Source organism: Ammospiza nelsoni, chromosome 13 (genome assembly GCF_027579445.1).
Source record: "Ammospiza nelsoni isolate bAmmNel1 chromosome 13, bAmmNel1.pri, whole genome shotgun sequence".
Lineage (NCBI taxonomy): Eukaryota > Metazoa > Chordata > Aves > Passeriformes > Passerellidae > Ammospiza > Ammospiza nelsoni.
This window is the reverse complement of record NC_080645.1, coordinates 12,942,889-12,960,141: the sequence shown is the minus strand read 5'-3', so window position 1 is coordinate 12,960,141 and position 17,253 is coordinate 12,942,889. Positions and strand designations below refer to the sequence as shown.

The following is a 17,253-nucleotide window of genomic DNA, read 5'->3' as shown; positions in this document are numbered from 1 at the left end:
AGAATCAAAGCTGTGAGCTGCTGCTGGGGGCTGCCTTGCAGGGATTGTGTAACCACATCCTGGCAGAGCTGTGTGTAGGGCAGAGGCACTCTGTGCTGTGGAGAGGTTCAAGGTAATTATGCCTCAACAAGGCTACATGGGATTTTTTCCCTGCAGTCTAATTATCAGCCTTCAGTTTCATCTCCTACCAGTAGCCAGCAATTTCTTCTGTTTATCTGAGGGATTAGGAACATCATTCAATCACTGCATTTACCCTCTTATCATGAAGCAGACCATACAACCTTCTGACTTTCACTTCCATGTCAAAGGGAAAAAAGGATTTTTATGGTGTGCCATTAGAAGCTGCTCATTTGCTGAGTTAAGAAGGGCAAATTTGTTGAGACTTGCTCTTGCATACTTTACATTGCTGATTGCTGCAGTTAAACACAAGTTTTTATGCCCTGCAGTATAATTGTTTTCCATAAAATTATCTATAGCAATGCTACTTTGTTTTATGACCCTGTCTCTGTTTGCAAGCTGAGTAGCCCTGAGCTTAGTTACTGTGTGCAAAGTCCAGCTCTGGTCAGATCTGAGTCAGGACTGGGAGTAATTCTAGAGGATGGCAGAGCTGCTGCTGCCTCTGATGGAGGACAGCACATTACTGTTCCTCTTCTGCCTTCCCTTTGCATTCAGGAGCTTTGTCTTGCTGATCCTCTCCCAAATAGTACAAATGATCTTAATTTTTCTACTACTTGCTGTAGTGTATGTATTTGTATCTAGAGCTGACACAAAGGTACAAGTTCATTAATTGTCTTGCAGATCTGATTTTAGCATCTACTGCTCCTGTATCTTTTGGGCTTTGTTCTGCTAAGGTTTTACCTGTCCAGCCTGTGATTTCACAATGTGAAGTGTTTGGCAGTAGTGCCACTTGGCCACTCCCATCCCCTCAACAGCATCCCTTCCTTTCCTTTCATTCCTGTTTGTGTTCTGCACCCTGAGCTGGGGCATGGCTGCTTTGAGAGCATCACAAGCCAACCCTTGCTTCAGCTCCTGTGTGGAACTTTTACCTTGTCCTCTTTGTCTAGGGCAGCACAAACCACTCTAAACTCTTGATGTGTTTCTGAGTTCCAGGAAATCTGGTGACAGTGTCAGGGGTTAATTTCTGACACGTGGTGGCCACTCATGAGAGGAGGTATAGCTGAGTCATGTTTGGTAAATCCCAATTCTGTGTAACCAGACAGTGGGATGATTATCTGCCTTGTGCTATGATGCCTTTTAGCACACATGCAAGGAGCTTTAAAGCTGTGACTCAAGGCAACACAGAGAGAATTATTTAATTGCAGTATTTTGTCTTTGCCCTTTTAAGATGCTGTATTGTGGACTATTTAGTAGAAGCTCATATTTAGCTGGAGCAAACTCACCATTATACATCTTGGAGTGTTTTCTGGCTTAGATTGTGTGCAGCTACCTAATTCCTGACTGGTGAAGCAGAAAAGTGATCTAATGTTGCTGATTGCTCTTTGAAGAGTTTCTCCAAGCTATTCTGTTATACCCACTTTGCTCTGAAGCTTTTGCAAACAGATGAACTTTCTGTAAAATGATGGTAAAAGCCACTGTGGCTTCTCCAGATATCTGACATCCGTGCTGTGCTGCACTGTGGGAAATGTGTGGTGCTGTTTTGTGAGACTTGTGGGTTCTTTGTAAATGTGTGTCAAAATATTTGTATTTAAGAAGAACAGTGGTTTTCTCTTTATCATGTGCAGTGTCAGAGCTCCCTCCACCCTCTGAGATGTTCAGTGGGAAGGAGTGACTCCCTTTTCTTGGAGAAGTATCATGCTGATTTGTAATTTCTTGTAAGTATTATGACCAGAGTTATTGTGAGTTTTGGCTGTTTGTAGTGCTTCACACTAAAAAGTCATCCTTGGATTTGCTTAACTTTTTTTTTCTTTTATTTTCCCCTCCTTGAAACATCCTCCCCCTTTCCTTTTTCCTTGGCTTAAAAGAAAAACGAACTCTCATGAACTTTGTTTTCACATGGAACACAGTACTTCTCAAATGTAAGAAATATCTGATGTTCAGCACTTTCTGCATGAGTTAACTGACTGAAAACCAATGACATTCAGGGTTTCACAATCAGCTTGGAAGTGGTTACCAATGTCTTTCTGCTGTCTTCCAGGAGTGAATGATAGTAGATAGATAGATGTCTGTAAATGTACATTGTGTAATATGCAATACACAGAATGTACGTACATTGAAATGTTCAAAGTAATTAAATCTCCTTTCTTCTGTCATTTTCTGTATCTCTGGATCATATTTAGCATTCTGGCTCTTACCTTATTTCTTTTTACTTGTTCCCTGTAGGAAGTTTTGTGAGCTGGTGGCAATACTGGCTTTTAGGGGTCACTGTTCCCATCTGCTTTCTCTCACTCCAAGGTTTGTGCCTGTACAATTGTTTCTTTGCCCTGTGTTCAGCTGGAGGAGGGAATATGTACATCCAAAATAGTGCTGTGTGGTTTTTTGGGCTTTTTTTTTTGTTGTTCTCTCTTTTGTGCTGTGAAGCCCTGGTCAGTTGAACATGTATGGAGCTGAAAAGAATTTTCTGTATTTGATCTCAGAAAGAAAGAATACTGCATGGAATCTGCATACTGGTCTCATAGATGTGTGTTGCAGTCTTTCAGAGAAAGTGAGAACACTTTGTAGCAAGACAAGAGGCTTTTCCTGAGGCAGGGGAAATACCAGAATGCTGCTCCCTGTATTTAGATAGGTATGCTGTATCTGAGGTGTCCTCATGCATGTGAGGGGATGGAGTTTCGGGGAGGATAATCGTGAGAAATGGTTCTGGAGCCGTTCCACATGAAAGAACCTCTGAAGTGGATTACAGTGAAATAAAGGTTGTTTTTATAGTGGGATTTTTGTTTCATGTGGCAGTGACAGGTTATATTATGAAAACTCCCAAGTGATGTGAGTTCCTAAATCCAATTTCTTAAAAGTGCCTTGGCATCTTTATTGACACAGGTATTCCTGGTGACTGCCCCTACCCCATCATGTAGCTAAATCTTAGTGAGGTGTGTGCTGGTGTGCAGAGGGTCTGAATGGGAATGGGCAGAAGGTGAGGGCTCTGGTAATTATGAAGTGGTGAGAATCTCTAAGTTAGTATTTCTCGTGTATCTTACATAAACCTTCCATTTCATCCTGCTGTTTCTATTTTTTTTTTTTTTTTTGTGATCTCACATGTGGTTCATCCATTAATGGGTCATCCTATTCTAATGTATTGAAGATGGAAAGAAACAGATCACTGTTTTCACTTGAAAGCTGAAATGCCTGCAGGGCTAACGTCACAGAGCTACACTTTTCATGGCACTAGCAGGTTTAAAACCCTCTCTGGTTCCACACTCAGCCAGCAGCAGATTTGTGCCACACTTTTCTGAGTAAGTGTGCAAACAACTGCAGTGTGCCTCTTAAATGTGGCTGGGCTTGGATTTCACAAGCAGCATTTTCTCTAAGATCTGATATTTGTGTATTTTCTCAGTGTTGAAAGGATTATAATGCCAGGATTATATCAGTGTCGGCTTAACTTTCTGTAAGGACCTCTTGCCTCTTGGAAGAGATCAGTCCAATTCAGCATTGCAGCCAGCACTTTGTCAGAGCAGGTAGAAACAGTTCTTTTGGAAATAGAATATTATTAAAGTTGTCCAATCCTCAAGACTTCACAGGGGAGGCATTTACTAAAGAATGTGCTAAGAGCTGGAAGAAGAATAATGGTAAACCAAGTTACTGAAAATGTCAAAGAACTGTTGCTAAAGGGTAAGTATTTTATGCTGATATTAGCACTTACAAAGAATTATAAGTGTTCTGAAACTACCAGTGTATTAACTGAAAAATAGTAATAATGTTTTCTGAAACACTGGGTTATTAAATTGCTAAATCCTTTGAGTTCTGTAGGGTCAGACAACTTGATGGGAAAGGCTGTTCTCTAATCCAGTTTTGAAAAGTACAGTAGAAGTCTTCACAGGTGTTTATCTAGGGATAAATCCAAGATCTGTGCTTAATTGTGTACTTAATTTTGTACTCTACTCCAGCCTATCTATTGCATAGGATATTGTCTGGGAAAGTTTTGGCTGTTCCTTTCAAGCAGAGCACAAGCAAGTGCCATCTTTTGAACTCTGAACTGGTTCAGAGGAATGACTGTAATATCAATAATACAGCTTTTTATTTTAGTTTTTGGGTACAATTATGCTTTGTTTGTGTCACTTTTATAGGTGCCATCACTGTTGCTGATGATAAATGTGAACTGCAGTGTAGTATGTAATAAGTCTTAAGAATCACAGCTTTACTAGTTGGGTAAAATCCAGTAAACTCAAAACTATACTGACACTGTCAATTAACAGTGAAGTAAATAATGTTATTACATAGCAAAATAATGTTATAATAGTGAATGAACAACATATACTATTAACATGGGCATGGATGTCAGTAGTTTGGTGTTTATGCTGCAGTTTCTGATGGAAATGTGTGTCTGGAGCAGGCATGGGAGTGTTCAGTGTTGCCAGTGAAACTGATTTTTTTGAGCTTGTGTTTCAAGTACAGAGGATCTCAAAGCTCTCCAGGGAAAGATCTGTCCTTTTATTCTGCTGTGCTTTCCTCTCATCAGCCTCATTGTTGCGTGAGTTCTTATCTAGAGTGACTTTGGCCTTTATTTTGATAAAATACTGGGTCAGCTGGGATTTTACAGCTTGTGCTTCCCTCCAACTTCAGTGGAAATGACCTGGTAGTCAAGGTTTTGTGTGAACTGACATTAACAGATTTCAATTCATTATTTCATCAGCAATGCCTAGTTTGTAGTTTGAATGAGTTTTGTTTAACTAGATGCAATAGTGGTTATTTCCTGTTTCTCCTATTTCTGGTGTAAATACAATAATCCTATTTAAACCCCCCCCCACCTAAACCAGCCCAGCCTCAAAACAAGAACTTAGTGGACTTTTCAAAACATTTTGAGAAATGTTTTTTTCTGAGCTTGGAATGTCACTTTGCTACTTTTGTCTTTTTCTTACTGCTAAATAAAGGAATTATTGTTTTCAGTTTTTAAAAATATGAAAGTTAAATCACAACTTTGTTTTTAATGAAAAAAAGTGCTTTGGGTACTGCCGACTACTTTGTAGCTAAAGTGAAAAATAAGTATTCCTTGTTATCAGATCCTGTAATGTCAGCAGCCTGTTCTACTGCCATAAATAAGTTTGTAACCAGAATTTTCATTTTAGAAATTCTTTGTGTTTCTGGCTAGTTGTGTGTTGTCCATGGAGAAACAAGTATTTCTAATAGGCTGTCTTTTTTATTATTGCTTAAAGTTATCTTTATTTGGGACTGCTGCTGATGTTGGGTTAAGATTTTTGCTAAATTGCTGAAAGCAATTTAAGAAAAGAAGCAATGTCTGATTTCTCTTAATGAAATGTCAAGGTAGTGATATCTGCAAAAGCATAATTGTGCATTGAATTATTTGATATAATCTCAGGAATGAACCAAGAAAAATATTCCATAGCAGTTCTGAGAATGAATGAGTTTTGTTTAGTTCCAGCCACATGTGAGGAACCACATGAATAGGAGTAGACTTGGAATGTATTTGAAATCAAATTGTTGTCTGCATGTTTCTTAGGTTATATCCTAGAATGAGTCTCTTGGTTTACTTTGCAGCACTCCTGAGTGCTTGGCTGCTGGGGATTGGAGATACCAGGGTTCTTGGACACCTTGGTGAGGGTTTTCTGTTTCTCAGCAATTCCCAGACCTGCAGGTCTTGAGTGATGAGCAGAGCACTCTGAACTTCACACAGCCTTTGGGAGGAACAGTGTGAGCATGATCCTCACTGACATCTGGGAAATGGTGTCTCAGGAGCTGTTAAAAACAAACCAAACCCCCAAAGTGTGATAAAAATGGACATCGGTAGCTTTTTATGTTAAAACTTTATCCATAAGGCTGTGAACAAATTCCCTCTAAATAATCTGACTAATAAAACCTGATTATGCAATAATTTCTGTTTGGAGCAATCCCATTGTTTCTCCATTTTTTTTCCCAGTAGAATACCTACCTTGGGTGTATTCATTTGCTTCTAGGTCTTGTGAGAACAATTAAGTGTAGCAAACCTATTTTGATTTTGTGGTCAAAAATCAAAGTAAATTGTGCCTTAATTGCCACTTGTGTAGAAATTTGCAGAACATACTGACACATGAACATCTGAGAAAACACAAATAAATCAGAACTGAACTAACTTGCTTTCCAGAGTGGGATACATTTTGCCTGTCTTACAATATCTGTAAATCAGGGTTTTATTTAGGTTAGGCTCTCTTTAGTGGTAATTTGCAGCATGTCAGGGTGCATACACAGAGAGGCACTCCAGAGGTCAGCTAATTGAGCCTCTCCTTCTGAGTGAGGAGTGAGCCTGTGTGATTAGTTGGCTTTAACAGCCTGCTGTTAGATTGCTCACATTAAGGGAAACCTGCAGCAACTACTTGGGTATCAGCTCTGATTTTAATTTTAGATTCCAGTGTTACTGGTAGATGAAATATTAGAAGTATGAATATTTTTTGTTCTAATTAAAAAAAAAAGTCAGATCAAGTGGTGTTCCCTGTGCATGAAAATGGCTCAGTTTGTGCCCTTAACTATCACAGGTTTTGTGGCCAGTAATATTTGTGAAATAGTGTCTGAATAACTGCAAAATGTGGTGTTAGCTGCTAGACAGGGTATTTCATCACAGTGTTTGTTGCTGTGGTGGACACAAAGGAGCCTGTACATGTATAGTACAATTACAAGTGAGATACTAACTCTACACTGCTCCAGAAATTAAATTACAATGAGGGCAGGAGTGTTGGGCTGTCCTTTGAGCTGGTTTTCTAGGAAATACCTGCTGTTTGTTGGTTATAAGGGGGTAAATAAACCAACTTGTTTCTTGGTCAAGCTGAGCATTTCAGTTCCAGCTCTGACTTGAACTCTGATTCTCACTGAAATTATCGGAAGAAATTTAGTCCCTCACTTAGGATTTGGTACTTGAGGCAGGGAGGGTTGTGGCAGCCCTGCATGCCACCCTCACCTGTCCCAGCAGTGTCTGGAGCTCTGTGCAGCTCTCCTGCCTCTGGGCTGTGTTGGGGGCTCTGTTCCTCCTGAGCTGCTGGGAGCAGGCTGTGTGTGCCTCTGCCTGCTGCCATCAGCTCAGCTCTGATGTGCCTGGAGAAGCAAAGTGGCAGAAGTTTCTTATCAAAGTTCAGCCCTCTTCAGAATTTGCTTTTTCTTTGATGTTTTAACCTTGCTGTAGCTTGATTGGCATTGCTGTGTTCACTTTGTTGTCTGTGTGGGTCAGACTAAAGCTGGGCAGGCTCTGTCCATCTGTGCCTTCAGCACGTCTTAACTTGCCAGGTAGATGAAGTTTCCATGAGTAGGTGAGCATCTCTGGGTTAGTCATGTCCTGATGGAACAATCTGTAGTTTTTTAAAGATTTACTAATTTCTGCTTCTTTATCTAAATGTGATGAGGTAGGGGAGTGGTGGTTTTTGTAAGGGAGTTTGGAAACTGGCAGTAGAGGAAAAAAACCTTGACAGGTCAAGTCATGCAACTGCTCTTGCTACTTTCTGAATGATTATTTTAGTCTGGCAGAGCAGTCCTTATCATTGTGAAGCTTCCCGGTCTTTTCTTTATAATATTGTGTAAAGTATGTATCACTGTGCCTAATTGTTCAGTTTTCATTTGTCCTCACTAATCTTTTAGTTACTTTCATGTATGTCTTTTGTTTGTCATTCTCTCTAAATTCTGGATTTCATCCCTCGGTTACTTAAGAAAACACAATGGCTTGCACAAAAGGCTTGCATTCAGCATGCTCAAGCAGTGAAACTGTGTCTGGCCTAATCCTCTTCCAGAAGGAAAGCAGTAGCATGAATAGTGTCCTCCATGTTCTTAATACTTTTGAATTTTTTTTTAGTAAAGACAACATTAACCTTTTGGAGGAGAACAAAGTAAAACCAGTCAGTAGAATATCTGCTACAGTTTAGTCACAGTGTTTTTGCTTGGCTGTGACGCAGAAGTTTGGACATCCATTTATTGCTTTTATTCTGTTTCCTGAGCGTGTGTGTTTGTGTGTGGGAGCGTGCACACTTGAGGGTTTTAGGTTTTGTTCCATGGATCATCACTGATGTTTTAAGGAACTCAAGTTGATAGTAGAACCCTGGAAAAAGTTAAAGATAGAATCTAAAATGTTAAGCTTTGTGCTTTCCCAGATCAACTGCACCTGTGTAAGCAGTATGATAAATTATATAATTGTTAGATGTGATGATTGTTTAGTAATTAAATGTAATTATTATATAACCATAAGAAGAATAGTGAGAAACTATGTTGGAAATTCAGAGAGGGGCTAAATTTATGTATACAATAGAACAATATAAGTTTAATAATTAACATGAAAGTTATGTAACGATAGAGTATAAAACATGATCATTTCAGATGTATGGTCGGAGTCAGATTTGGGTTGAATATACCCCGATTCCCAGAGCTCTTAATAAAAAGCACCGCATGTAATCCCCCGTGATTATGTGTTTTTGAACGCTAACAAAGTGATCCACAGGATGAGGAGCTTGTTCTCTAGACCTGTGCCCATATCTGAGTAGGGGAGTAGAATGTTCAGGGAACTCTGCTGGAGATGTTTAGATAACTGTATAGTTGATGTGGTGTTTGCAAATAGAATTATCTGGTTTGGAAGAGAACTGGTAGGATTCAGAAATAAAATGCCTTAATTATTGAAAGATAATGAAGACCGAGAAGCAATGAAACAAGTGAAGAGGAAACATTAACCTACTTGGAATACAGTTTGAATACCTCAAAATTTGAGATTAATTAGGGACTAAGGCCAATAAATTATTCTCTGTTGCAGAATATTTAGCTCTCTCTTTGAGCAATGTCCCTTGCAAATCAATCTTGCATGATGAAAAAACTAACACCATAGCTACTGGCCAGGACCAAAGGCTTGATAACTAAGGATGTGGAGCACTGTGCCCATGTCACAGGATGGTGCTTGCCCAGGAGACTTGGTGCCTCAGGATGTGAAGTGTCCCCGGGTGCAGCTGGGGCAGGAATTCCCCAGGGTGGCTTTCCGAGGCCACATCCGCTCCCTCCCCAAGCTGATGGAGATAACGCGCCCGTCTCGTGCAAGTAAGTCTCTCTGAAGCTGCTGCTCTTGCTCACTGGCACAGGGAATGAAACCAATGCTATATTTCCAGTCACAAGTAGGTCTCTCTGAAGCTGCTGCTCTTGCTCACTAGCACAGGGAATGTACTGGAGAAAGTTTTTTCTGCACTGTGCTGCAGTCCCTGGTGTGTTTTGTCAAAGTACAGTTGTGATTGATGTTGAGGAAATGGTCGTTTGCTGGAGGTTTTACTCCTGAAATGGAAGCACAATGTGAGAAGAGAGAAAGTGAGAGGAATGCTTTGATTTAGAACATGTCTGTAAAGAAGGGATTGCATTGAACATGCAGCTGTGGTGAAGGTGATTTTTGGCTGTCATTTAATTAGCTGTATTGAAGTTAGCAATGTAGTAGTCTTGAATTAGCACACATCTCTGCAGCACCAGTTCTGCTTATTCCATCCTTGTGGAACTAGAATTTCACTGTAAAGAACTTGCATATAAACTTACACTCCTTCACTTCTGTGGAAAGTGTACAGTGTTTGAGAGGGACTTTAAGGTGGCACTTTAGTAGATCAGTGGGAAAGTTCACTTTAATTTTTGCGTTGTCTGCAGTAATTCATAGGTATGTTATTTCAGGACAATGGAGCTGCTGCTGTGAATGTGGTAAAAAGCCTGTAGTACATCTCTATCTGAACCATCTGGAAGAAAATGTGCCCTGGCAATTGCAAAATCAATACTGTATTTCCAGTCACTAGTTCTACTGAATTTTCTATTCAGTTTGAGCTTCCTGTGTGCAGGATGGTGTATAAAGCCAGCATGCCAAGAGGTCACATTTGGAAGGACAGTCTAATGGGAAGGGTCTGAGTGATAATTGAGTGTATAAATGGAGAATGAGAGAGAAGATAGAAGCTCTTTATATATATATAGAGAGAGAGAGGTCTTCTGAACAGATCAATTGTGAAAACTACACTGGTAGTAAAATGAAGATGCATCTAAAAAATAATAATCAAGTTGAAGATGCATTTTAAGTCACTGGTCTTTGTCAGGCTCAAGGAGTGGTATGAAGTAATCTTTCTTAACTAAGGAGAGGTTATGTGGATTATGGTAACAAGGGCATTGAGAAAGAGCAAAATAATTATAATCTTGTTTGAAAAACTGAGATTGAATGTATGAATGTACCTTGGCAACAGCAGGATTTTGTACATAAAATGGTTGAGAGTTTCTCTAAGTGTTATAAGTAAAAGAACACCCATTATGCTGACTTGAGACAGTGATAAGGTAGGGTTCCCAATGGAAGGAGGAAAACTAAGGCAGCAAAGAATTGCTTTAAAAATCACTCAGTGATAAAAAAAACCAGGCTGATATTTCAAACATTGTCACCTGAACCAGTATATAGGATTTCCTATATAATATAGGACTATAATACAGGAATTGAGGAAACAAACCAAAGTTGCCATGACCTTGCTGTGTTTAATAAGTGTAATGGAGAAGATACTGCAGAGACCAGAGTCTTGAAGAATCAAGCAGACAGCAGTATTTTTGTTGATGTCATAATTTGCACCATCATTTCTGTCAATTTAATGAGTAAAAGGTGTATGGCAGATAACTCCATTTCCTCAGCAAAAATTGTAAATGTACTTTAACCACAACAGGATGGGGGGACTGCAGCACACTGCAGCAAAATTGATCTGGTATATTCCACTACAGGTATAACAAATACAGCAAGCAAGCAGTTTTTGCAGATTTTAACCTTTGCTTAAGTTGATAACTGTTTGATTTTGATGCTGTGTTGTTAAGCTTACTGATGTTTTTGTAGTAATATAAAAAATTCTACAATTTTCTACAAAGTGAGCATCTCTTATGTGTAGGTGGGGTCAGCAAATAAGCTGAGCCCCCTTGTAAAGGCAGCAGCTCATGAACATTTTGAGGTCAGTTGTCAGAGCTGTGAGAAGGGCACTGGGCACATAAGCACAATAGGATGCTCTTTTAATATATTTTTGGTCAGCTAAGTATTTACTTACAGAAGCTTTAAAATCCCTCTGTTCTTTGTGAATATTGTTTTTCCAACAGTTTTGTTCAAAGCACCTGTCAGCAATTTCCAGAAAATTCTACTGCTTTCCATGCATGCCTTCCCCTCAGTAAGAATAGGACTGAGTGTTCTCATAATTTCTTGGCTTAAAACAATAACTTTTGTAACAGTGTGGTTTGTGCTGATCACTGTGTGTAGGGGAGGAGTCTCCTCTTTGCTGCTAGGTTAATTTTGTAAGTTGATTCAAATTTCAAAATGCAGAGAGATTTTCACTTGAATTGTATTACAATAATTTAGTGTAGCCTTGTTGAATTGATTACTGTAACCATTTAAAGGATGCACCCAAAAATCCAGATATTTAATCTCTCACTTTTGGTGTATTCAATGTAAAGTAATTTAACTTGTAGTGTTTTCATTTGAGAAAATAATGTCTTTTTCTTTCATTTTTAATTTCTGTAGTGGTTACATCTGTTGTAAATAGAAAAAGGTATTCCTTGGATTAATCCTTTCTTAAGGAGATGCTCTTGGAAATAATTCATTTGTATTGGCTGGGAGAGCAGGGAGTGAAGAGGTACAGACAAAAGAGAAGAATTTTTGTTTGCTGAGCAGAGGGTAATGGGAGACATAGGTCCAAGAACTTATTTTGAAGATGGAAATCAATTTAATTTTTTCCCCCTCACAGGTTTTAAACTGTAGTGCCCTTGGTTGGGTTTTCTTTTTTGCCTTTTTTTTTTTTTTTTACTACTTGCTACAGAAAACTCTACTCATCTTCCATGTTATTTTCTTTTTAAAACATTGTTCATTGCATATGGGAATGCTCTGATTTTAGTGTATATTATATCAGGTTTTAGTACAGGAGTATAAGAGGAGCCTGAAGAATGCGCAGCTTAAATGTTCAGAACACAGTGAGGGTGTTGAATGTCTGGGGATTAGTGGGCACAGTGCATAACCAACAGCATTTAAGAACTAAAAAGGTGCTTTGGGAGCTGTTTTGTATTATCATTACAGAATCTGCCTTTGAAGTGTTCAGTTTTACTAAATGTATCTGACTGGGTTGGGCACACAGCTCAGAGGCTGCTGTTACCATTAGCAGCCATTTCTAATGCACAGGAGCTGTCCCAGTGCTTGCCACTGTTCTGTATAAAAACAGTTACAGAAGTGAGCACACACCAGGCACATATAGCACTGTAGCTGTGACCCCACTTGTAAATTTTACTTTGAGGTGTCTTTTTATTCCATTTTAATGAAACAGAGGAGTAGAAATAGAAAAAACTCTACCTTGAGAGTAACACCTTTGATATTGTTAACATTGTATGACTTGAGGTACTAAAAAGAAACAAATTCAATTAAACAAATGAGTTTTTCCCTACGGATTCTTCAAGGTTACAGCATCATTCTCTGCTTATCAAAACTTGCTTTTTTTTTCTTCACAGGTCATGGCAACCATAAAGAAAACAGTCCTTTTCTGAACAGTTCAGAAGCTGGCAAGGGAGGTGATTACTATGACAGAAATCTGGCGTTGTTTGAGGTAATTTCTACCTGGTTTTTGTACTTCTGTATGTGATTTGTGATCTTCCATGATGGGAGGGATTGAGCACCTCTTTCTCCCCCACCTGCCTTTTTGTGGTGTCCATCTGTTGTCGGGGCACCAGCAGGCAGGGAGGTCCTGTGTGGTGACAGAGCTCAGGAGTGGGGACAGCTGGATCTGTGAGGCAGAGCCAAAACTCTGTTTAACTGTAAATATCTGGAATTAGGGAGGGGCAGGCTCTCCTGCTGGAGGCCTTTCCCATAAGCACAGGACCACACCAGGTGTGCAGGCTCTCCTGTGGCACTAAGTGAAAGGAGGATCCACCAGGATCCCACAGGCCATGCTGCTCTCGTGAGCATCTTGTCTCAGCCCCTTCTGGAAGGAATTGTGATCAGATTTTTAAACATGTCAACTGCAGGTCAGATCACAGGAAGGAGTAAGAAAAGGGGTGCTTGGCTCATGTCATCCCTTTAGAGGTGACCCCATTTGGGGTCCATTTCTGCATCATGTACAAAGCACATCATGCTACTGATGCCACCAGAAGCTGTTCAAGGTGATACCCAAAGATATGATAAAGCTGCAGACAGTGAAATCTTTCTCAATTGGTTTTTATTTCCTGTGTAGAAAGTTGTTTCTCTTTACCATGCAATTCCTTATTGTGCTATCAGACATGCAAGATTTTAAAATTAAAGAGAAAAGGAAAGGGGATGATTTTGTTCTGGGACTTTTTCCTCCCCCCTGCCCCAAACCAGAAACAAAATTGGATGGGATGAGTATAAAGGTGGGAGGCCCTCCATACATGTGTCTCTTGGGAATTTTGTCTAGATCCACAGGAATTAGATAATATAGTTTTGAAAATGTAATAAAATCATCAGAGTGCATACTTGTCTACAATAAGCAGAGTTTAATCACTAAATCTCTGAATTGTTTGGCAGCTTGACCTTTTTAAAAGTATATCTGTTGATGTGAGTTGACATTAGAGGTACGTGCAAGCTGCACATTCATTTTCTCTAAGGCTCACACTTCTTCATTGCTGCAATTATGCTTTTCAGCACCTGAGGAGAATGATTCACATGGTGCAGACATTTTGGCCTTTTCCTTTCAGAAAATTAAAACCTCTCACCAGTGGTTGAGGCACAGTGAAATACTCTGTCATTTCCTGGATGATTTTTCTGGTGTGTTCCCTGGTAGCCTCAGGCATGCCCAGGAAGGTGTGATCCCAGCCACTCTTCAGAAGTGCTGTGAACTGCAGAAGCTGACTTGTTGTCTTCTTCCACAGGAGGAGCTTGATATACGACCAAAAGTGTCATCTCTGCTTGGCAAGTTGGTCAACTACACAAATCTTACTCAAGGTGTCAAGGAACATGAAGAAGCAGAAAGTACTGATGGATCGAAGAAGAAAGTATCAAAAGTAAGTAGAGATTCTCTCCATGGCCAAAAGTGATGATTGGGATGATTCCCTGTGGGATTTTTGGGGAACTGGCCTCCCTTGTGCTTGTTCTTAACCTCTCTCAGGAGCCATGACAATGTTGCAAAGAAATGACACAGAAGCTGTAGGGATACAGCTGTAAGAGAGAGCTGGGGCAGATGTGGTGGGTAAAACTGCACTGCAGTGCAATTCCCTGTGCTTGGTGTGCCTTTAGATAAGAAGGCTTTCAGTGGGCCACTAATGAAAACTCAACCACCCCCCAGCTTTTTCCTGGTGCTGTTCTGGCTGCCCAGTGGTATCTGACACATCTCTGCAAGGCAATGGCACAGGGTTTGCAGGAGACAACACCTGTCTGGAGCAGAGGATGGAGCTCAGATTGGACACCCTGGGGCAGCTCAGGAGTCATTCTGGAGTCAGGCACTTAGGCAGCTGAATTCTGCCCCAAAGCATTGCATTTAGATGGTTGGCCCTGGAATGGCTGCAGCAGGTGAGGTTGGGTTGTTGGTAGCTGATTTCTATCAGCAGGGCAGTGTTCAACTGCTCCTCTCCCCTCTGGCAGAGCTGCAGGTGCTTTGGTTACTGCTGCACCTGCAAGTGGTGTGCTTGCATTTTATGGCTTGCAGGCCTGTCAGTTTGTTTACAAGTCTTGTCAAAAGAAAGGTTTCCAGAAAAGCTAAGATAGCGCTTGAATTCTGCAGGTTTTCTGGCACTGCCCTACAAAGCTTGAGTCGTTTCAGAAAGAGATGGCAGTGATAGTGTTGCAAACCAATGGTGCTCTCAAGGAGTGAGCATTTACCCCATGCTGAATGCCCTTACTCACACTCCAGCTCCTTACTCTGCAGTTTTACACTGGGGATAACAAAATTGTTTTGTCAACGTGAAGCTTAAAATTCAATTTTATTTGAGGCCACATCCACTGAAAGTGTTGCAATATTGTGGTTAATTTTACATCATGACAGGACTGATCTAAGGTCGCCTGGGTGAAGTAGCTGCATTCTGGTCCTATAAACTGACATTAAAAAAGCTATTTAAACATTTTAATTATGATTTTCTTTTGTGTGGTACTTGCTATTACACTAATGGCTGAGTCTTGTCCAAAGTTTTTACCTTCACAGTACTAATGAGGAATGTCAGCTGCATCTCTGTTTTAGCATGCTTTTGGTGGGAATAATGTCAGGCATCAGCTGCTAATATGGTATTATTACATAATCTAAAATAATTTTCATCCTCTTGGTATCTGAAGCAGATTGATTATTTCCCTGACAAAAGTAGAATGGTGAAGGACACAATAGACACAGTTGTTGAAATTTTGAGGAAGTTGTGATCACTTTTGCTCTTTATTTGCTTATTAATTGCCTGACCAGAATACCAGGGTAAGCTGCAGAGCAATCTGGAATCTAGTTCCTTGCTTCCCTGATGGAAAAAGGATTGGGAGAATTTGGCAACGGGACTGCAGTATACAGTTGGTTAAAGCAAATGTATGTAAAACTTCACAGAGTAAAAATGAGGCAAATACCAGAAAACTGAGAAATTGTTTTCAGTCCCTGGTAGAGTACCATGCATGGTATGGTGTTAATAGTTCTGCATTTGGGTATGATTCATGCTTGCATGTTTTCAAGCTGTTTACTGCCATTAAAAAGGACTATTATCTTTATTAAAGCTTTGCTTCTATGGCAAAATGGAGTTCAGGTTTAATAACTGTGTTTTCCTGAATTATGCTTTCCCATGTCCCAGAAACGTGTATTCACAGACTTCTCAGATGTTTTTGTGGGATGGGCTTGGTGACCTTTCCAAAAGTGACAGTAACAAGCTGTATTAATATCTCAGTGTTTTCTGTGTAAACACTGCAGTTTCCTTAGGCAAACCTTTGTCTGCATGTCTGTCTCTGGGATAAATTACATCAGCTGCAATATCATAACTGCAGCTTGAATTTCTTCTCTCTCTCTTGCCATGAGCAATATAAAATTTTAACCATCATGCAGAATATAAGACGGCCGAAAACCTTGGCCAATAATTATAATCATTAAACACAGGAAATTTAAAAGCAGTAACTGGACAAGGGTATGGATTGAAGGTATTCAGAAACAGTGCAAACAGGATTCTTCTACATCTTTTAGTCATCTTTGAAGTATAAATCACTGTTCTGCTGTTACCTTGTCCTTCCCATTTGAGCATGAGAAGTCAGGCAGTCCATTCCAGCCCCAGCAGGTCTGTTTTAGGTGGATAAACCCCTGTTAACCCCCCCTTGGTGGGTGCTGCACTGGGTGTGCCCAGCTGGTGTGACAAACAGTGACTTGCCTGTCACTTGCTGGGATTGGCATCTCATAGGCAAGAGCTGGAGCAAGGCAGGTGAGCAGGCTCTAGATCTGATATTTAAAAATGAACTGAGGAAAGCAATCCTTTCAGTAAGTGACTGTAATTCTCTGAGCAGGTAAGAGAGGTCTCTCAGTGAGGACCTTTTGGCACCTAGCACAGCCCTGCCTGCCAAATCACACCCTTTCAAACTCATTTCAGTGCAAGACAACTTGATATGAACATTTATCTTGTTTCAGCAACCCCACTAAATACTTTTGGTAGTAGCATTCCCTCTTAGGCACACATCAGGTAAAATTGACACAACTCCAATGTAATAAGGTGGGAATTGGGTTGCTTTTTCTTTTCTAAACACAGTATTGCAATAAAGCACTTGTGCTATAGAAATATCCCCTTCTCATGATGGAAAAATTAGCCAAACTGTTTTTGTTCCTGTATCTTTAACAAGGCAGTTAATTTCAAGGCAGTGCTGCTGTCTGTCCTCATGCTAGAGAGCACCATGAGAGCTGTCATTGCTGATCAATGTCCCTCAGCCCTGCAGCCAAGTGCTTTAATAACCCATCACACTGGCACAATGGAAATAGTGTCCTTCAGACTCAGATCAATATTTACATAAATTATGTGTCTGCAGCTGATGAGAGTAAGCAGAAACATGATCTACATCATTGAGACTGTTTTCGAGATTTTTCTGTCCCTTCTGGGTTGTTCTAAAATGGTGATCTTCAAATTGTCTTTCTTTCATTTCCTTTCTGCAGCATGGGGTGTTACATTTTTTCATGTGGTTGCTGCTGAGGCTGAACATAACCCTTGTTTAAGGTC

The 17,253-nt window shown here is 40.1% G+C and overlaps 1 protein-coding gene across 4 annotated transcripts in view; it reads left to right on the top strand.

Annotated features, from left to right (window-relative positions):
* Nucleotides 1–17,253, top strand: part of SLC12A4 (solute carrier family 12 member 4) — a 47,318-nt gene that overhangs the window by 7,936 nt on the left and 22,129 nt on the right. For 2 of the 4 annotated variants that reach the window (XM_059481440.1, XM_059481443.1), the window contains exons 2-3: nt 12,598–12,692; nt 13,972–14,103. In XM_059481440.1, coding sequence (XP_059337423.1) covers nt 12,598–12,692; nt 13,972–14,103 — 227 coding nt within the window. Of the gene's footprint in view, nt 1–3,563; nt 3,784–8,884; nt 9,163–12,597; nt 12,693–13,971; nt 14,104–17,253 lie in introns of those variants that run through there. The other 2 variants (XM_059481442.1, XM_059481441.1) reach the window with 2 other exon arrangements.